Here is a 24,081-nt window from a genome sequence, read left to right as displayed (position 1 = left end):
GATAAATTCTTAAATAGTTCCAAGCCACTTTCCATTAGTTTTACTTTGTTTTTTAAGTTATTTCCATTTGATATTGTGGTATCATTTAGTACTAAAGTGTTGGTATGTCGTAAATGCTCACAAAATGGTAAAGAGTCATCTAGTATAATAGGGAAAGGCAATGTTGAGATAGGGTTTGGTAAATTGAGGATGGTTTTACAGATTTGGAACACTTTGTTTATTATAGGGTAGGTGTGGGTTGATTTGTACCCTTAAGATTTTTAAGAAAAAAAGAAGCCTACACGTGTGAGACCCAGTTGTGTAGACACACACGTATATTCATTATTTATTTATAATTATAAATTGATAGTACTTGAATTACCTGACTACTCAAACAGCCAAGAATCTTTTCTTAGAGAAAATATAGACAATGAAAAGCTTTTTTTTTTTTCTTTAACAGGTTTATTGCAAAATTCAAAAAACACCCATACATTTCTCTCAAACAACTTGTAACTTTTACAAAATAAAGATTTTGTGAATCCACATGGTGAAAGTAACTCAAAATCCCCTTGTTAGATTTTTTAATACATTTTTGTATTATTTTTTTAAAATACGTACATCCCTTCACACACTTACTCAGAATGTTCATTGGCACTACCCCTAGTGCCATTAGTGTTTTTGCATAGTTTAGTCAGATATTGGTAATATTCTTACATTTGCATTCTGGAAAATTCAACCTAAAAACAAAACAGAATATACCCCTCATAAAAGAGAGAAGAGCCAGCTTTCAGTAAATGAAAGCATGTCCAAGGCAGAAAATTAAAGGTTCTCCTGTCTGTCCTATGTTCTAGTCTGACTTATTTGTTGTGGGAGCTCATTGGTAAATATTATATTTTTGTTTATATTAAGAAAATGGTCTTTAGAAGACTGTCAGAAAAAGGACTATTTATCTAAAATATTTCACCTTTGTCTTAAGGCAAAAAGGTTAAGAAATTGTACTGCTGGTGTAAATCAGGCCCTGTGAATATATATTCATTTATAAATATCATTATATACAACTTAATTGTGAGTTTGGTAGCTCATTAATGCACTAGACCAGAACAAGTATGTTTAGGTCAGCCAAGAGGCCTTTAATACTAACCTACAGGAGAGATGACTTTGCTTTGGTGGAATGCTCTGATGAGGTAAAATGGATTGATGTATAATGCCAAGATGTATTTTGATCCATTAAGCACCTTCTTAAAAGAAAATAAAAAATAAGGAGGTTTAGACTACCCATCCCACTTGCCCTGTGCCTATTTGGAACTATAATTCATCACGCATTTTGTCACCCTTTGGCCTCACTAATCGTCCAATAAAGAGGATGGAGTCTGTCTTGTTGTCCTTAATAAGGAAAACAAAAGGATGGTCAGCATAGAAAAGCTTAGGTGATCTCATCTCTTCTCTGCTGTAGATATCTGCATCAAATGGGTTTCCATCTGTGTCCCACTCTAGGGCGGCAGCATGAAGCAAGCTGGCCAGATAAAGGTCCTTCTTGCCGGAGATTTTGGAAAGATCAGCTTTGGTTTTGTCAATAGCTTCTGTCAAACCAAGGTCACCCAGGTGTTTCTAGAAACAAAATAAGAGTTTTTAGAAAAAGTAATGTGGAAAAGTCAATACGTCTTTGAGAAATAAGTTCAAGGTCATTCAAATAAATGAATTAAATTGTAGATCTTTCCATGTTAATCATTGCCTGTTATTGAAACAATTTCATTTTCAACAACATTTTAAAAAATGAAGGCTGACTCTTTAGTTAAGAATTTATGAACTGCTACCTTTGTAAATATAGGGACATGAAAGATAAAAATTCTATTTCACGATTCTGATAGAACACAAAAAATAAATAGATTTCAGTTTACTTCTATTATCAATTTTTCTTAGTTCTCATTATATTCTTTGTTGAAGAGATACCTAGGTAGGTCACGTGTACATGTCTAGAGCACTATAAGGTGGCAGTTTGTGAAATCACTTCTGCCATCTAGTGTTCTTGCAAATGTATAACAATTTATTTACAAAACTGCTGTCCTATACTACTCCAAACACATGGAAGCTCTTGAGCCTACCTAGCTGCTTTTCAACAAAAGATACCAACAGATCAATGTAAGTTTGGTAATAGAAGTAAACTTGCCAAGTTTTTTTTTTTTTACAATATTTGAATAATGAAAGAAAATGTTTTGGTTGCATAACAAAGTAATATAGATGTTCTTATATTATAAAGAACCAACTGATCTTCCACGTGTATCAATTATCAGAAGCATAATAATTTCAAGTACAACTATACCACGAGAAAGGAGGTAGTTTTAGTTAATTGAACTCTCCATTCCAATCATCATTAAATTTTTGACTTCCAATTCCCTTTACTATAGATAGAAATAAGTTTAATGTGGGGGAAAAAAAAAACTATATATCCTAATGTATTACACAAAACTAGATTACTTTAATTATAGTTTATTGGTCTTTAAAACCTGTATGTGGGCACTCTATGTGCCAAACCCCATATCTAGAACTTTGTGCTTGGGGGAGCGGAAAATTATTCCTAAACTGACTTTAAGTTTTCAGGTGTCAACATCTCAAGACCCTGGCTTAACGTCCTGTAACATTTCAGATGACTGTAGCTCATACATGATCACCACCTGTCTCACTGTAAAATTATGTTCTTATTGGCAGTTGTGTATTGCTTACCTGAAGGTTGTGGCTGACTTCCAGGCTGACTTTAGGCAGAGATACAGCAGTTGCCTTCTTCTGTAGTTTTGAAAGCCAAGTCTTCACCTGTTCTCTTGTCAGGAGTTTCTCCACCCTTTCCAAAGGCTCCACATGGTACGGCATAATGAAAATCATGCTGGAGAGTTTGTGGGCAAGGGGCATCTCCAGAATTTGAAGGTTATTGGTCTCATCTTCATAGTAATTGTACAGACCTTAAATAAAACATAATGCTTAGGATTACTTGATGTTAAACACCAGCACTATTACACTACTAGACAAGAAAAGGTGACACTCTACTACACTTTACTAAAAATTATGCAAAGTGAATTGAGAAGTATAGATGATTATTTTACTGTTTTATATTTTGCTAAAATAAGACGAAAAGGTTTTACAAATTACATTTTAGTCTTGTGTACTGATACAATGTCATTACTATAATGGCAGTGATCATAATATTGCATATAATTTAAAACCAGCTGCTAATGGTAACCTATCCACAATTTTCTTCAATGTCAACATATGAAATGTTGCACAATTTCAATTACAAGAGTATTCATGTTGATATTTCAATAGCAAACTTTGGAACATGAGGTGCTAGTATAATAATATGATATTTTAATTATTATTTTAACATACCTGTGCGGTGCATCATGGGAACTGATATGGTAAAGGAACGGGTCACCATGAAGACACGGTCATCAACCATTTTGTGATGGAATCTCTCATCCCAATGAGCTATAAAAAAACAGAAACAAACAAACAATTATTAACAACCAAAATAAGACACATTTTTTTGAACGAATGAGCTAGAACAATATGAGTGGTTACTTACGTTTAAAAAACATAGCATTAACAATGAGGGCTCCATCTGTATTCTCCACATCACTGGTCACCTCAGGGAGTTTTCCATCAGTGGTCTGGGCAGCCCATTCATTGATGGATTTCAAGGCACTTCTCTTGTCTCGGAAGTTGATCTTGGAATGCTCATAGTTGTAGTGCTTCTTGCTGGTCTTAACAAAGTCATCAGAGAAGCTGATGGAGCTTGGGCCATAGAGTCGATTTCCAATCTTCCAAGTGACATTGCGGGCAGTAGAGTTGCTGACCTCATTCAGAAGCTCGGCCAGCCCAGAGTTGATGTGGTCATCACTTAGCTTGTCAACACTCAGGACAGCCTTAGCTTGAGCAGCTGTACTGGCCTTACCACCAAGGTTCACCAGACCGAGAGAAGAAGCTACGACCACTGGTGAGAGAAGGATATTTTCAATGCTCTTGTCCTTAGCCATTGTGTGATAGAGATTGAAAGCAAGACCTGCACTTCTGTCAGCCAGGGTGTTTGCCTGCTCACTAATCTTCCTGTCAACAGGCGCATCTTGGGTTTCTTTCTTCTCAGCTGCCTTCTTCTCAGCTGCCTTCCTCTCAACTGCCTTCTTGTCCACTCCTGCATCAACTGCAAGCAGGAAGCCAAGGGCCAAAATCTTCATCATCCACATGGTGACTTTATTAGTAGGAAGCAATACAGCAATTCTGTAATAGAAAAAAATAAGTATTTAATAAGGGAGATAATGAGTAAAATAAACAAAAACAAACCACATTTCCCCCCCAATAAAATAAATTGCTTATTTAGATATTTAAGTCCTCAAAGAGAAAAGCTATTTTTATGGAGCATTCAGGTTAATAGACACACCTATCACTGATGTATCTCTCTTTCTGAACAAACAGTTTTTCTTTTACCTAACAAACAAAAGCTGTTATTGGTAAATGCACTCAGTTTTCACAAAATTAATACCCAATCACATAGTACCAATCAATTGTCAAAAGTTTAAAGCACCTTGCAAGAGATTTTGGGTTGTAAATCTCCACATACTACACATACTTACAAACTTAGCATCTTCTCTGACCTATGTACCTGCATTCCCTTGTAATTAAAGGGACAGTCATCTTTTTTTTATTATGCACGCTTAATGTTTAAAAAGGTTAACATGTTTTGCATAAAAAAAGTTATATAGAAACTTTTTATTTTGACTTTAATACTATGAGGATGTGCACAACTGTTTGACGGGACAGAGTAAGACAGTGCCTCTCCCCACAAGCATAAAATAAAATATTATTTCAGTGAAGGATAATCAATTAAAAAAAAATGTAATTTCTCTGCATAACTAAATATTTGCAGCTATTATAAAAAAAAGTTTTTTAAACCAAAAACACAACCTAGAAAATTCAAATAAAGAGCTAAAACAAAGATATCAATCAATACCTATGCCCCAACCATGAATCTCCTTACAGCCAAAGGGTTAAAATAACTGTATGGCAACGTAACTAAATCATTATCTTGCACATTTAGCTCAGACAGAAACACTTTCCAAATGTTTGCCTTGTAGTGTGATGGAAGAAGAGTCCATATAACAGAAATGTACTGTAAATTCTGAAATTCTGAAACAAAGTATCAAATAAATCAATGTAGTAGATGACAAGATACCAGGCAAGGATACTGTTGCTGTGCTGTTAATGGGAATCTGCATTGTGATTTTTTACCTTTGCCCTCCCACCCATTTAAGCAACTTTATGGTACAGCCCAGCTACATTCCTTCAGGGCAAGCTCATTGTTTCTGTGAAAGAGGAGGAGCTATTTCCTAGATTCATTGTTAGATATACACTGATATTACACTTTACATGACTTATCTTTTTCATTAGAAGTAGCAATAATTTACACCATTTTGATATTAAACAGTAGATACATTAATAAAATTGAGTGTAAGCAATGAAAGCTAAATATAGGTTTTTAGATGACTGAGCACTACAACTGAACTTTCTTAAAGTAAATGCCTAAAACCTATGAAGTAACAGTGTATTTAAACTTAGTCTCGTAGTAGCTAGTAGCTTAGTCTCAAGCAGTTGGTAATGGAAACTTTTTATAAAGGCAGAGTCTATTATTAAAATGCCTCTGCCCCACCCTAACTATTAACTGTAGCCCAAGGCTGTAACTATTTGGAAAAAGAGCCTAATTCTTCTATAGTCAGTAGATATTGAATTAACTCTTCAAATGGTGATGTGTTGTGATATCCATAAATATTAACAGTGCAATGTTTCAGACACCCGTACTTGTAACTGTAATATATTAACAGTCTATAAGGCATAATAATATATGAAGTCCATTCTAAAGATCCACGTCGAAGTTAAAAAACAAAACAAAACTGCAGTTGTGTTAAACCTGCAGATCAAGATGAACAAATGTAATAAAATACCTTGAAACTGTTTCATACTGAGGTCAACGTTTGCAGTTTTCATTCTGAAAGAAATAAGTAACAACATTCCAAAAAGGACAAAGTGATAGATCTTAATGGTACAAAGTGTCTATTCCTAAGAAAGGTAGAAGATGTTGAGTGAAATAATCTCACTATGGTACTTACTATTATGTGAGTTACTTTAATGCAAAGGTGACTTTGGTTGGGGTGCTTGAGAAATTCTTCTGCACCAGTAACTGGTGATACTGGGATTAGGGTTCTGTGCTGATGTGGCAGACACTAGTCAGCATCTCTATAGCCAAACCATTAACCCTTTCTGTGCTGCAGCACTCTGTCTTTACAGATACCCAACAGGAAATGCTTTACCTACAATGACTAATTCAAACTGCCAAAAAGTGTTAATTTAAGTTTTAGCTATTCAAAGAGTTTGCCAATTGCATACAAAAAAATACAACTGTATCACTGCAATAAACTGCAAACATGGCTCCCTCACATAGTACCATGAGCCTAAATAACACTTTTTATCATTTAATGACTGGCTTCACTACAAATACAGATTTGTGAACCACTTCTTCCTGCAGCAGATCAAAGTCACTTATATAGTTTCTGCATTTTGGAAGTTATTGCACAAATTTAATACTGATGGAAACCTCTCAGTACAATGAAAATATGACCATGTGATACTATAGGCTGTAACCTTAGAATATAAATATTAATTACAAAATTGTTACAGATTTACTTAGACTGAGCAAAAAAAAAAAAAAAAAGATACAGGGCATAAGACTCCCCAGCACAATACAACACATAATAGACATGCAGAACAGGCACAGCCATCCAGAAATGAGCTTACCTAAGAAGCCTGGGGGGCTCTGCTGAAGATCAGGTCTTCCTGAAGTGTCTCCTTCTTCTCTGCCTGGGTGTCTGTGCCCTAGGATCAGCAGCTGGGTCTATATACCCTGCAAAAGAAAGTTCTGGAAATTGGGAAAAGTTTATTTAAATGAGAAACTTTGAAGTCCTCCTCTTCCCAGCCCTCCGTCCCCAGTCTCCCAGCCCCCCCTTCTCACTCTCCCAGCCTCTGTGCAAGATGAGACAGCCCCCATGAGCTTGTCTGCAGCTGGGTCCTAATGCTGCCAATGTACGTTTGCCAAGCTTGACACATCATAGCCTAATGGGAAGTCACTGAATTTACTTTCTTATTAAATGAATTGAATGTAATAAAAACAAATTGTTTAGAGTCTTAAGACATGCAATTAAATCCTCAATCACATGCATGCAAATCTGTCACTGTAGAATGCCATGTGCACGTAACAACTAACTGATCTCACATACATGTGATGTGACCTTCACTGCACTTACATGTTCAACTAATTAGTCTGAATGCACTTACCCAAAACTTAAGAAATAACTCAAATATAATTGTAGTTTTTATCAACCTAATGCATTTAAATTCATATTCATCATCAGGATTTCTAGGTGTTGCTTTTATTCTACAGATATAACAGGCCCAAGTCTCTAAGAATTTGTTTGATAGCAGATCCAAGAGAGTCATTCTGCCCATCCTGTGTAAATGAATTAATCCTCAGGACAGCTGTTTGTGCAACCAAGACATTACTGAATTTTTGCGATTCATTTGACCCTATTACTTTGCTGTAAGGTCTTCTGCATGTCTATTGGTATTATGTAACTATGTACTGGTATATCTACTGATATTATCTAAATCTACTATGTAACTATGTACTAGTATATCTACTGGTATTATGTACATCTATTATATAACTATGTACTAGTATATCTACTGGTATTATCTAAATCTACTATGTAACTATGTACTAGTATATCTACTGGTATTATCTAAATCTACTATGTAACTATGTACTAGTATATCTACTGGTATTATCTAAATCTACTATGTAACTATGTACTAGTATATCTACTGGCATTATGTACATCTACTATGTAACTATGTACTAGTATATCTACTGGTATTATGTACATCTACTATGTAACTATGAACTAGTATATCTACTGATATTATGTACATCTACTATGTAACTATGTACTAGTATATCTACTGGTATTAGGTACATCTACTATGTAACTATGTACTAGTATATCTACTGGTATTATCTAAATCTACTATGTAACTATGTACTAGTATATCTACTGGCATTATGTACATCTACTATGTAACTATGTACTAGTATATCTACTGGTATTATGTACATCTACTATGTAACTATGTACTAGTATATCTACTGGTATTATGTACATCTACTATGTAACTATGTACTAGTATATCTACTGGTATTATCTAAATCTACTATGTAACTATGTACTAGTATATCTACTGGTATTATGTACATCTACTATGTAACTATGTACTAGTATATCTACTGGTATTATGTACATCTACTATGTAACTATGTACTAGTATATCTACTGGTATTATCTAAATCTACTATGTAACTATGTACTAGTATATCTAATGGTATTATGTACATCTATTATATAACTATGTACTAGTATATCTACTGGTATTATCTAAATCTACTATGTAACTATGTACTAGTATATCTACTGGTATTATGTACATCTACTATGTAACTATGTACTAGTATATCTACTGGTACTATGTACATCTACTATGTAACTATGTAATGGTATATCTACTGGTATTATGTACATCTACTATGTAACTATGTACTAGTATATCTACTGGTATTATGTACATCTATTATTTAACTATGTACTAGTATATCTACTGGTATTATGCACACCTACTATGTAACTATGTACTGGTATATCTGCTGGTATTATGTACATCTACTGTGTAACTATGTACTAGTATATCTGCTGGTATTATGTACATCTACTATGTAACTATGTACTAGTATATCTACTGGTATTATCTAAATCTACTATGTAACTATGTACTAGTATATTTACTGGTATTATGTACATCTACTATGTAACTATGTACTAGTATATCTACTGGTATTATGTACATCTACTATGGAACTATGTACTGGTAAATCTGTCACTGTAGAATGCCATGTGCACGTAACAACTAACTGATCTCACATACATGTGATGTGACCTTCACTGCACTTACATGTTCAACTAATTAGTCTGAATGCACTTACCCAAAACTTAAGAAATAACTCAAATATAATTGTAGTTTTTATCAACCTAATGCATTTAAATTCATATTCATCATCAGGATTTCTAGGTGTTGCTTTTATTCTACAGATATAACAGGCCCAAGTCTCTAAGAATTTGTTTGATAGCAGATCCAAGAGAGTCATTCTGCCCATCCTGTGTAAATGAATTAATCCTCAGGACAGCTGTTTGTGCAACCAAGACATTACTGAATTTTTGCGATTCATTTGACCCTATTACTTTGCTGTAAGGTCTTCTGCATGTCTATTGGTATTATGTAACTATGTACTGGTATATCTACTGATATTATCTAAATCTACTATGTAACTATGTACTAGTATATCTACTGGTATTATGTACATCTATTATATAACTATGTACTAGTATATCTACTGGTATTATCTAAATCTACTATGTAACTATGTACTAGTATATCTACTGGTATTATCTAAATCTACTATGTAACTATGTACTAGTATATCTACTGGTATTATCTAAATCTACTATGTAACTATGTACTAGTATATCTACTGGCATTATGTACATCTACTATGTAACTATGTACTAGTATATCTACTGGTATTATGTACATCTACTATGTAACTATGAACTAGTATATCTACTGATATTATGTACATCTACTATGTAACTATGTACTAGTATATCTACTGGTATTAGGTACATCTACTATGTAACTATGTACTAGTATATCTACTGGTATTATCTAAATCTACTATGTAACTATGTACTAGTATATCTACTGGCATTATGTACATCTACTATGTAACTATGTACTAGTATATCTACTGGTATTATGTACATCTACTATGTAACTATGTACTAGTATATCTACTGGTATTATGTACATCTACTATGTAACTATGTACTAGTATATCTACTGGTATTATCTAAATCTACTATGTAACTATGTACTAGTATATCTACTGGTATTATGTACATCTACTATGTAACTATGTACTAGTATATCTACTGGTATTATGTACATCTACTATGTAACTATGTACTAGTATATCTACTGGTATTATCTAAATCTACTATGTAACTATGTACTAGTATATCTAATGGTATTATGTACATCTATTATATAACTATGTACTAGTATATCTACTGGTATTATCTAAATCTACTATGTAACTATGTACTAGTATATCTACTGGTATTATGTACATCTACTATGTAACTATGTACTAGTATATCTACTGGTACTATGTACATCTACTATGTAACTATGTAATGGTATATCTACTGGTATTATGTACATCTACTATGTAACTATGTACTAGTATATCTACTGGTATTATGTACATCTATTATTTAACTATGTACTAGTATATCTACTGGTATTATGCACACCTACTATGTAACTATGTACTGGTATATCTGCTGGTATTATGTACATCTACTGTGTAACTATGTACTAGTATATCTGCTGGTATTATGTACATCTACTATGTAACTATGTACTAGTATATCTACTGGTATTATCTAAATCTACTATGTAACTATGTACTAGTATATTTACTGGTATTATGTACATCTACTATGTAACTATGTACTAGTATATCTACTGGTATTATGTACATCTACTATGGAACTATGTACTGGTAAATCTGTCACTGTAGAATGCCATGTGCACGTAACAACTAACTGATCTCACATACATGTGATGTGACCTTCACTGCACTTACATGTTCAACTAATTAGTCTGAATGCACTTACCCAAAACTTAAGAAATAACTCAAATATAATTGTAGTTTTTATCAACCTAATGCATTTAAATTCATATTCATCATCAGGATTTCTAGGTGTTGCTTTTATTCTACAGATATAACAGGCCCAAGTCTCTAAGAATTTGTTTGATAGCAGATCCAAGAGAGTCATTCTGCCCATCCTGTGTAAATGAATTAATCCTCAGGACAGCTGTTTGTGCAACCAAGACATTACTGAATTTTTGCGATTCATTTGACCCTATTACTTTGCTGTAAGGTCTTCTGCATGTCTATTGGTATTATGTAACTATGTACTGGTATATCTACTGATATTATCTAAATCTACTATGTAACTATGTACTAGTATATCTACTGGTATTATGTACATCTATTATATAACTATGTACTAGTATATCTACTGGTATTATCTAAATCTACTATGTAACTATGTACTAGTATATCTACTGGTATTATCTAAATCTACTATGTAACTATGTACTAGTATATCTACTGGTATTATCTAAATCTACTATGTAACTATGTACTAGTATATCTACTGGCATTATGTACATCTACTATGTAACTATGTACTAGTATATCTACTGGTATTATGTACATCTACTATGTAACTATGAACTAGTATATCTACTGATATTATGTACATCTACTATGTAACTATGTACTAGTATATCTACTGGTATTAGGTACATCTACTATGTAACTATGTACTAGTATATCTACTGGTATTATCTAAATCTACTATGTAACTATGTACTAGTATATCTACTGGCATTATGTACATCTACTATGTAACTATGTACTAGTATATCTACTGGTATTATGTACATCTACTATGTAACTATGTACTAGTATATCTACTGGTATTATGTACATCTACTATGTAACTATGTACTAGTATATCTACTGGTATTATCTAAATCTACTATGTAACTATGTACTAGTATATCTACTGGTATTATGTACATCTACTATGTAACTATGTACTAGTATATCTACTGGTATTATGTACATCTACTATGTAACTATGTACTAGTATATCTACTGGTATTATCTAAATCTACTATGTAACTATGTACTAGTATATCTAATGGTATTATGTACATCTATTATATAACTATGTACTAGTATATCTACTGGTATTATCTAAATCTACTATGTAACTATGTACTAGTATATCTACTGGTATTATGTACATCTACTATGTAACTATGTACTAGTATATCTACTGGTACTATGTACATCTACTATGTAACTATGTAATGGTATATCTACTGGTATTATGTACATCTACTATGTAACTATGTACTAGTATATCTACTGGTATTATGTACATCTATTATTTAACTATGTACTAGTATATCTACTGGTATTATGCACACCTACTATGTAACTATGTACTGGTATATCTGCTGGTATTATGTACATCTACTGTGTAACTATGTACTAGTATATCTGCTGGTATTATGTACATCTACTATGTAACTATGTACTAGTATATCTACTGGTATTATCTAAATCTACTATGTAACTATGTACTAGTATATTTACTGGTATTATGTACATCTACTATGTAACTATGTACTAGTATATCTACTGGTATTATGTACATCTACTATGGAACTATGTACTGGTATATCTACTGATATTATGTACAGCTACTATGTAACTATGTACTAGTATAGCTGCTGGTATTATGTACATTTGCTATGTAACTATGTACTAGTATATCTGCTGGTATTATGTACATCTACTATGTAACTATGTACTAGTATATCTACTGGTATTATGTACATCTACTATGGAACTATGTACTGGTATATCTACTGATATTATGTACAGCTACTATGTAACTATGTACTAGTATAGCTGCTGGTATTATGTACATTTGCTATGTAACTATGTACTAGTATATCTGCTGGTATTATGTACATCTGCTATGTAACTATGTACTAGTATATCTGCTGGTATTATGTACTTCTATTATGTAACTATGTACTAGTATATCTGCTGGTATTATGTACTTCTACTATGTAACTATGTACTAGTATATCTGCTGGTATTACGTACATCTACTATGTAACTATGTACTAGTATATCCACTGGTATTATGTACTGTTACTATGTAACTATGTACTAGTATATCTGCTGGTATTATGTACATCTACTATGTAACTATGTACTAGTATATCTACTGGTATTATGTACATCTACTATGTAACTATGTACTAGTATAATTGCTGGTATTATGTACATCTACTATGTAACTATGTACTGGTATATCTACTGGTATTATGTACATCTACTATGTAACTATGTACTAGTATATCTATTGGTATTAAGTACATCTACTGTGTAACTATGTACTAGTATATCTGCTGGTATTATGTACATCTACTATGTAACTATGTACTAGTATATCTATTGGTATTATGTACATCTACTATGTAACTATGTACTGGTATATCTACTGATATTTTGTACATCTACTATGTAATGGTATATCTACTGGTATTATGTACATCTACTATGTAACTATGTACTAGTATATCTACTGGTATTATGTACATCTACTATGTAACTATGTATTAGTATATCTACTGGTATTATGTGCATCTACTATGTAACTATGTACTAGTATATCTACTGGTATTATGTACATTTACTGTGTAACTATGTACTAGTATATCTACTGGTATTATGTACATCTACTATGTAACTATGTACTAGTATATCTAATGGTATTATGTAAATCTACTGTGTAACTATGTTTTAGTATATCTGTTGGTATTATGTACATCTACTATGTAACTATGTACTGGTAAATCTACTGGTATTATGTACATCTACTGTGTAAATATGTACTAGTATATCTGCTGGTATTATGTACATCTACTATGTAACTATGTACTAGTATATCTACTGGTATTATGTACATCTATTATGTAACTATGTTCTGGTATATCTATTGGTATTGTGTACATCTACTATGTAACTATGTACTAGTATATCTACTGGTATTATGTACATCTACTGGGTAACTATGTTTTAGTATATCTGCTGGTATTATGTACATCTACTATTTAACTATGTACTGGTATATCTACTGGTATTATGTACATCTACTATGTAACTATGCACTGGTATATTTACTGGTATTATGTACATCTACTATGTAACTATGTACTAGTATATCTACTGGTATTATGTACAGCTACTATGTAACTATGTACTAGTATATCTATTGGTATTATGTACATCTACTATGTAACTATGTACTAGTATATCTACTGGTATTATGTACATCTACTATGTACTAGTATATCTACTGGTATTATGTACATCTACTATGTAAAACTATGCACTGGTATATTTACTGGTATTATGTACATCTACTATGTAACTATGTACTAGTATATCTACTGGTATTATGTACAGCTACTATGTAACTATGTACTAGTATATCTATTGGTATTATGTACATCTACTATGTAACTATGTACTAGTATATCTACTGGTATTATGTACATCTACTATGTACTAGTATATCTACTGGTATTATGTACATCTACTATGTAACTATGTACTAGTATATCTACTGGTATTATGTACATCTACTATGTAACTATGTACTCATATATCTTCTGGTATTATGTACAGCTGCTAAATATGTACTGGTATATCTACTGGTATTATATACTTCTACTATGTAACTATGCACTAGTATATCTGCTGGTATTATGTACTTCTACTATGTAACTATTTACTAGTATATCTACTGGTATTAAGTACAGGTACTATGTAACTATGTACTGGTATATCTACTGGTATTATGTACATCTACTATGTAACTATTTACTAGTATATATACTGGTATTATGTACATCTACTATGTAACTATTTACTAGTACATCTACTGGTATTATGTACATCTACTATGTACCTGTTTACTAGTATATCTGCTGGTATTATGTGCATCTACTATGTAACTATGTACTGGTATATCTACTGGTATTATGTACATCTACTATGTAACTATGTAATGGTATATCTGCTGGTATTATGTACATCTACTATGTAACTATTTACTAGTATATCTACTATTATTATGTACATATACTATGTAACTATGTACTGATATATCTGCTGGTATTATATACATCTACTATGTAACTATGTACTAGTATATCTACTGGATTTATGTACATCTACTATGTAACTATGTACTACTATATCTACTGGTATTATGTACATGTACTATGTAACTATGTACTAGTATATCTACTGGTATTATGTACATCTACTGTGTAATTATGTACTAGTATATCTATTGGTATTATGTACATCTACTATGTAACTATGTACTAGTATATCTATTGGTATTATGTACATCTACTATGTAACTATGTACTAGTATATCTACTGGTATTATGTACATCTACTGTGTAACTATGTACTAGTATATCTGATGGTATTATGTACATCTACTGTGTAACTATGTACTAGTATATCTGCTGGTATTATGTACATCTACTATGTAAATATGTACTAGTATATCTACTGGTATTATGTACTTTTACTATGTAACTATGTACTAGTATATCTACTGGTATTATGTACATCTACTATGTAACTATGTACTAGTATATCTACTGGTATTATGTACATCTACTATGTAACTATGTACTAGTATATCTATTGGTATTTTGTGCATCTGCTATGTAACTATGTACTAGTATATCTACTGGTAATTATGTACATCTACTATGTAACTATGTACTAGTATATCCATTGGTATTTTGTGCATCTACTATGTAACTATGTACTAGTATATCTATTTGTATTTGGTGCATCTACTATGTAACTAAGTACTAGTATATCTACTGGTATTATGTACATCTACTATGTACTAGTATATCTATTGGTATTATGTACATCTACTGTGTAACTATGTAGTAGTATATCTACTGGTATTATGTACATCTACTAAGTAACTATGTACTAGTATATGTATTGGTAGTTTGTGCATCTACTATGTAACTATGTACTAGTATATCTACTGGTATTATGTACATCTACTATGTAACTATGTACTAGTATATCTATTGGTATTTTGTGCATCTACTATGTAACTATGTACTAGTATATCTGCTGGTATTATGTACATATTTTATGTAACTATGTACTAGTATATCTACTGGTATTATGTACATCTACTATGTAACTATGTACTAGTATATCTATTGGTATTTTGTGCATCTACTATGTAACTATGTACTAGTATATCTGCTGGTATTATGTACATATTTTATGTAACTATGTAACTATGTACTAGTATATTGGCTGTATTATGTACATCTTTTATGTAACTATGTAACTATGTACTAGTATATTGGCTATATTATGTACATCTTTTATGTAACTATGTAACTATGTACTAGTATATCTACTGGTATTATGTACATCTTTTATGTTACTATGTACTAGTATATCTACTGGTATTATGTACATATTTTATGTAATTATGTAACTATGTACTAGTATATTGGCTGTATTATGTACATCTTTTATGTAACTATGTAACTATGTACTAGTATATTGGCTATATTATGTACATCTTTTATGTAACTATGTAACTATGTACTAGTATATCTACTGGTATTATGTACATCTTTTATGTTACTATGTACTAGTATATCTACTGGTATTATGTACATATTTTATGTAACTATGTAACTATGTACTAGTATATCTGCTGGTATTATGTACATCTTTTATGTTACTATGTACTAGTATATCTACTGGTATTATGTACATACAGCTACTATGTAACTATGTACTAGTATATCTACTGTTATTATGTACATCTACTATGTAACTATGTACTAGTATATCTGCTGGTATTATGTACAACTACTATGTAACTATGTAATGGTATATCTACTGGTATCATCTAAATCTACTATGTAACTATGTACTAGTATATTGGCTGTATTATGTACATCTTTTATGTAACTATGTAACTATGTACTAGTATATTGGCTGTATTATGTACATCTTTTATGTAACTATGTAACTATGTACTAGTATATTGGCTGTATTATGTACATCTTTTATGTAACTATGTAACTATGTACTAGTATATCTACTGGTATTATGTACATCTTTTATGTTACTATGTACTAGTATATCTACTGGTATTATGTAAATATTTTATGTAACTATGTAACTATGTACTAGTATATCTACTGGTATTATGTACATATTTTATGTAACTATGTAACTATGTACTAGTATATCTACTGGTATCATCTAAATCTACTATGTAACTATGTACTAGTATATTGGCTGTATTATGTACATCTTTTATGTAACTATGTAACTATGTACTAGTATATTGGCTGTATTATGTACATCTTTTATGTAACTATGTAACTATGTACTAGTATATTGGCTGTATTATTTACATCTTTTATGTAACTATGTAACTATGTACTAGTATATTGGCTGTATTATGTACATCTTTTATGTAACTATGTAACTATGTACTAGTATATTGGCTGTATTATGTACATCTTTTATGTAACTATGTAACTATGTACTAGTATATTGGCTGTATTATGTACATCTTTTATGTAACTATGTAACTATGTACTAGTATATTGGCTGTATTATGTACATCTTTTATGTAACTATGTAACTATGTACTAGTATATTGGCTGTATTATGTACATATTTTATGTAACTATGTAACTATGTACTAGTATATTGGCTGTATTATGTACATCTTTTATGTAACTATGTAACTATGTACTAGTATATTGGCTGTATTATGTACATCTTTTATGTAACTATGTACTAGTATATCTACTGGTATTATGTACATCTATTATATAACTATGTACTAGTATATCTACTGGTATTATGTACATCTACTATGTAACTATGTACTAGTATATCTACTGGTATTATGTACATCTACTATGTAACTATGTACTAGTATATCTACTGGTATTATGTACATCTACTATGTAACTATGTACTAGTATATCTACTGGTATTATGTACATCTACTATGCAACTATGTACTAGTATATCTGCTGGTATTATGTACAACTATTATGTAACTATGTAATGGTATATCTACTGGTATCATCTAAATCTACTATGTAACTATGTACTAGTATATTGGCTGTATTATGTACATCTTTTATGTAACTATGTACTAGTATATCTACTGGTATTATGTACATCTATTATATAACTATGTACTAGTATATCTACTGGTATTATGTACATCTACTATGTAACTATGTACTAGTATATCTACTGGTATTATGTACATCTACTATGTAACTATGTACTAGTATATCTACTGGTATTATGTACATCTACTATGTAACTATGTACTAGTATATCTACTGGTATTATGTACATCTACTATGCAACTATGTACTAGTATATCTGCTGGTATTATGTACAACTATTATGTAACTATATAATGGTATATCTACTGGTATCATCTAAATCTACTATGTAACTATGTACTAGTATATTGGCTGTATTATGTACATCTTTTATGTAACTATGTAACTATGTACTAGTATATTGGCTGTATTATGTACATCTTTTATGTAACTATGTAACTATGTACTAGTATATTGGCTGTATTATGTACATCTTTTATGTAACTATGTAACTATGTACTAGTATATTGGCTGTATTATGTACATCTTTTATGTAACTATGTAACTATGTACTAGTATATCTACTGGTATTATGTACATCTTTTATGTTACTATGTACTAGTATATCTACTGGTATTATGTACATATTTTATGTAACTATGTAACTATGTACTAGTATATCTGCTGGTATTATGTACATCTTTTATGTAACTATGTACTAGTATATTGGCTGTATTATGTACATCTTTTATGTAACTATGTAACTATGTACTAGTATATTGGCTGTATTATGTACATCTTTTATGTAACTATGTAACTATGTACTAGTATATTGGCTGTATTATGTACATCTTTTATGTAACTATGTAACTATGTACTAGTATATCTACTGGTATTATGTACATCTTTTATGTTACTATGTACTAGTATATCTACTGGTATTATGTACATATTTTATGTAACTATGTAACTATGTACTAGTATATCTGCTGGTATTATGTACATATTTTATGTAACTATGTAACTATGTACTAGTATATTGGCTGTATTATGTACATCTTTTATGTAACTATGTAACTATGTACTAGTATATTGGCTGTATTATGTACATCTTTTATGTAACTATGTAACTATGTACTAGTATATTGGCTGTATTATGTACATCTTTTATGTAACTATGTAACTATGTACTAGTATATTGGCTGTATTATGTACATCTTTTATGTAACTATGTAACTATGTACTAGTATATTGGCTGTATTATGTACAAAGGCATTTCTACAAGTTAGTTTGCAGTCCTTCTAATTCTGTTGCTCTCTATTCAGGTTTTCTTTGAGAATGCTACAAAATTGGACGACCATATTAAAATGTTCTAATGTGCTAGAATCATGTGCTAGAAAATGTTATTACCACCCCATATTGCATGAACTGAACTTTGTGGTTTACATCCATGAATGGGTTAAACATGTAGTTTAATGGCCATTGCAGTCAAGATTAAACTTTCATGCAATTTTAAGAGACTTTCAATGCTCTTCTATTATTAAATTGACTTAGCTAAATTTCCATTATATTAGTAAAATGACAAACTAAATCATTAGACCATGCAGTTTTATCACTAGCAACCCTGCCACTCTAGGCGCTTAATCCCCGCAAAGTACCGCATGGTAGCTGCAGTGAACTGCTAGTGTCAAGCGGAAATGGTGCTGTGTGACTACCGCTGTTGATTGGCTCGCTGGCAGTTTGCGGAGGTTAAACACATTCAGTTGCAGGGTAACTAATGATAAAAATACACACTAACAAATTAGAGCAATTTGCCTCTGGTACACAGTTGGAAATAGGCATCTTTATTTATACATATATACCAATTATCTCTAGCTCCAGCATGGCTTGTGCACACCAGTCATAAGCCTAAAATGTTCTGTGATGGGCACCTAGTGCACAAATACTTGCCAGGTTTAATGGTTTTTTTATAGCAAATTTATTGCACAAGCACTTAGCAAATTATCAACTTACCCTTGTGATTGAATGTCAATTTAAAATGTTTTTTTTTTAGTAACATGGATGTCATTTGGCTTATGAAAAATCTCTATTTATATGTAATCCCTTCCTTCTGTACTAACTTGTTTTTAGACTTATTTATTTGCAACTTACCACAAATCTACCTTTGTACTCAGTGCTACATAATAAAATAGTAATAATAAATAATAATATTGCAGGGTCACTGCACAATACTCTATTTACATTTTACACTTGAGTGACACCTCTAGGAAACCCCCTGCTACTTATTATGTACAAGCTGAGTTTAGAAATCTTTACTGTATACAGCTTGTCCCCATATTGCCCTTTCTCAGCTGTAAAATGAATGAACTGCATTGCTAGAAACAGACTTTTTTCATCCTAAACTCTCCTCCCACAGAGAAGTTTCTAGATGTCTGCACTGCATTGCTTATGGTATGAGAGAGAAAATGTGTAGCTAATTGTCATGGGAAAAAAATATCTTATAGGTCACTTTATAAGCATTCTGCAGTGTAAACTGTTAAAGGCACAGTACAGCTGCTTTATAATGGGAACATTTACATTTATAACATTTGTATTAAAAAGTGACACTAGCATTATGTGTCTATACATTCCTTGCAGTCACTGTAATACATTTACTTCCTGACTTGATTACTAAAATGATAATGAGCATACCCCCCAACTGTCCTGATTTTCGCGGGACAGTCCCGATTTTAGGGGTCTGTCCCCCTGTCCCGGGTTGCTAGCCATCTGTCCCGATTTGCCCCAGGCATTAAAAAAATTTTTTTTTTTTTTTTTAAATTCTGTTGGGCCCATACTCAGAAGCAGCTGACTTTGTTCTGACAAGGTTAGATGCCTGTTAGATTCCCTGTGGAAAAGGAATGGTGTGTGGGTTAAGCAGGAGTAAGAAGGCTGTATACACTCTGACCACGGGTAATGGTGACCTCTCTAACCTACCTCTGGTAGTGATGATGTCTAACCCCTGGTGATAATACTAGCATGCCTTTTATACAATGAGCAGTGCTAATACCAGGGTAACGAACAGTGGCAGCCACAGAATGCCAGCTAATGTGCTTGCCAACCCCAGGACCCCATACCATGAATTACAGATACCCATATATGATGTAGTGTGTGTGTCTATCTGTATCCATAACTGTGTATCTGTATGCATAAGTTTATGCTATGTAGTGTGTGTGTGTCTGCATGTATAAGTGTATGCTGCCTGTATAAGTGTATGCTATGTAGTGTGTGTGTGTATCTTCATGTGTAAGTGTATGCTATGTAGTGTGTGTATCTTCATGTGTAAGTGTATGTTATGTAGTGTGTGTGTATCTGCATGTATAAGTTTATACTATGTAGTGTGTGTGTGTATCTGCATGTATAAGTGTATGCTATGTAGTCGGTGTGTATTTGCATGTGTATGCTATGTAGTGTGTGTGTATCTGCATGTATAAGTTTATACTATGTAGTGTGTGTGTGTATCTGCATGTATAAGTGTATGCTATGTAGTGTGTGTGTGTATCTGCATGTATAAGTGTATGCTATGTAGTGTGTGTGTGTCTGCATGTATTAGTGTATACTATGTAGTGTCTGTGTATCTGCATGTATAAGTGTATGCTGCCTGTATAAGTGTATGCTATGTAGTGTGTGTGTGTATCTTCATGTGTAAGTGTATGCTATGTAGTGTGTGTATCTTCATGTGTAAGTGTATGTTATGTAGTGTGTGTGTATCTGCATGTATAAGTTTATACTATGTAGTGTGTGTGTGTATATGCATGTATAAGTGTATGCTATGTAGTCGGTGTGTATTTGCATGTGTATGCTATGTAGTGTGTGTGTATCTGCATGTATAAGTGTATGCTATGTAGTGTGTGTGTATCTGCATGTATAAGTGTATGCTATGTAGTGTGTGTGTATCTGCATGTGTAAGTGTATGCTATGTAGTGTGTGTGTATCTGCATGTGTAAGTGTATGCTATGTAGTGTGTGTGTATCGGCATGTGTAAGTGTATACTATGTAGTGTGTGTGTGTATCTGCATGTGTAAGTGTATACTATGTAGTGTGTGTGTGTATCTACATGTATAAGTGTATGCTATGTAGTGTGTGTGTATCTGCATGTGTAAGTGTATGCTATGTAGTGTGTGTGTATCTGCATGTGTAAGTGTATGCTATGTAGTGTGTGTGTATCTGCATGTGTAAGTGTATGCTATGTAGTGTTTGTGTATCTGCATGTGTAAGTGTATTCTATGTAGTGTGTGTGTATCTGCATGTATAAGTGTATGCTATGTAGTGTGTGTGTATCTGCATGTGTAAGTGTATACTATGTAGTGTGTGTGTGTATCTGCATGTGTAAGTGTATGCTATGTAGTGTGTGTGTGTATCTGCATGTGTAAGTGTATGCTATGTAGTGTGCTACTGTGCATTTTTGCTGACTTTAAAGGCCAGAATCTAGAATATTAATGGGGAATGCAGAGAGCAGTTTTAAAGAATTTATTATTAAATGTCCAATTAAGATAAAAATATTTAGCAATGTCTTTGCAAACGATAATTAAATACATAGCTCACATAGCTATACCAGTGGTAGTGATGATGTCTAACCCCTGGTGATAATACTAGCATGCCTTTTATACAATGAGCAGTGCTAATACCAGGGTAACGAACAGTGGCAGCCACAGAATGCCAGCTAATGTGCTTGCCAACCCCAGGACCCCATACCATGAATTACAGATACCCATATATGATGTAGTGTGTGTGTCTATCTGTATCCATAACTGTGTATCTGTATGCATAAGTTTATGCTATGTAGTGTGTGTGTGTCTGCATGTATAAGTGTATGCTGCCTGTATAAGTGTATGCTATGTAGTGTGTGTGTGTATCTTCATGTGTAAGTGTATGCTATGTAGTGTGTGTATCTTCATGTGTAAGTGTATGCTATGTAGTGTGTGTGTATCTGCATGTATAAGTTTATACTATGTAGTGTGTGTGTGTATCTGCATGTATAAGTGTATGCTATGTAGTGTGTGTGTGTATCTGCATGTATAAGTGTATGCTATGTAGTGTGTGTGTGTCTGCATGTATTAGTGTATACTATGTAGTGTCTGTGTATCTACATGTATAAGTGTATGCTGCCTGTATAAGTGTATGCTATGTAGTGTGTGTGTGTATCTTCATGTGTAAGTGTATGCTATGTAGTGTGTGTATCTTCATGTGTAAGTGTATGTTATGTAGTGTGTGTGTATCTGCATGTATAAGTTTATACTATGTAGTGTGTGTGTGTGTATCTGCATGTATAAGTGTATGCTATGTAGTCGGTGTGTATTTGCATGTGTATGCTATGTAGTGTGTGTGTATCTGCATGTATAAGTGTATGCTATGTAGTGTGTGTGTATCTACATGTATAAGTGTATGCTATGTAGTGTGTGTGTATCTGCATGTGTAAGTGTATGCTATGTAGTGTGTGTGTATCTGCATGTGTAAGTGTATGCTATGTAGTGTGTGTGTATCGGCATGTGTAAGTGTATACTATGTAGTGTTTGTGTATCTGCATGTGTAAGTGTATTCTATGTAGTGTGTGTATCTGCATGTATAAGTGTATGCTATGTAGTGTGTGTGTATCTGCATGTGTAAGTGTATACTATGTAGTGTGTGTGTGTATCTGCATGTGTAAGTGTATGCTATGTAGTGTGTGTGTGTATCTGCATGTGTAAGTGTATGCTATGTAGTGTGCTACTGTGCATTTTTGCTGACTTTAAAGGCCAGAATCTAGAATATTAATGGGGAATGCAGAGAGCAGTTTTAAAGAATTTATTATTAAATGTCCAATTAAGATAAAAATATTTAGCAATGTCTTTGCAAACGATAATTAAATACATAGCTCACATAGCTATACCAGTGGTTTGAGCTTGTGTTTGATTTGCTGACTAAGTGTATTAAAATATATGACTTTATTTAGAATGTTATTTATATTACTTTGGTCTTATGATTTTTTAAAGCCCCGCCCACCACATT

At 32.3% G+C, this 24,081-nt stretch overlaps 1 protein-coding gene and 1 long non-coding RNA gene across 4 annotated transcripts in view; one reads left to right on the top strand and one right to left on the bottom strand.

Moving 5' to 3' along the window:
* LOC128654673 (uncharacterized) overlaps nucleotides 1-24,081 on the top strand; it is a 139,494-nt gene that overhangs the window by 37,574 nt on the left and 77,839 nt on the right. The window lies entirely within an intron of this gene.
* Nucleotides 419-6,953, bottom strand: SERPINH1 (serpin family H member 1). Of its 3 annotated transcripts, XM_053708710.1 has the most exons (6): nucleotides 6,814-6,923; nucleotides 5,964-6,007; nucleotides 3,554-4,245; nucleotides 3,358-3,456; nucleotides 2,701-2,933; nucleotides 419-1,587 (listed from the first exon to the last, which is right to left on the bottom strand). In XM_053708710.1, the coding sequence occupies exons 3-6, from the start codon at nucleotides 4,209-4,211 to the stop codon at nucleotides 1,285-1,287; spliced, it is 1,293 nt and encodes a 430-aa protein (XP_053564685.1). In that variant the 5' UTR covers nucleotides 4,212-4,245; nucleotides 5,964-6,007; nucleotides 6,814-6,923; the 3' UTR covers nucleotides 419-1,284. The 3 variants fall into 3 exon arrangements, with proteins under 3 accessions (XP_053564685.1, XP_053564684.1, XP_053564686.1); XM_053708709.1 differs by lacking the exon at nucleotides 5,964-6,007 and having other exon boundaries at nucleotides 6,814-6,953; XM_053708711.1 differs by lacking the exons at nucleotides 5,964-6,007; nucleotides 6,814-6,923 and adding an exon at nucleotides 5,198-5,220.

The sequence above is a fragment of the Bombina bombina genome, chromosome 3, assembly GCF_027579735.1.
Source record: "Bombina bombina isolate aBomBom1 chromosome 3, aBomBom1.pri, whole genome shotgun sequence".
Lineage (NCBI taxonomy): Eukaryota > Metazoa > Chordata > Amphibia > Anura > Bombinatoridae > Bombina > Bombina bombina.
This window is presented reverse-complemented; position numbering and strand designations above follow the sequence as displayed.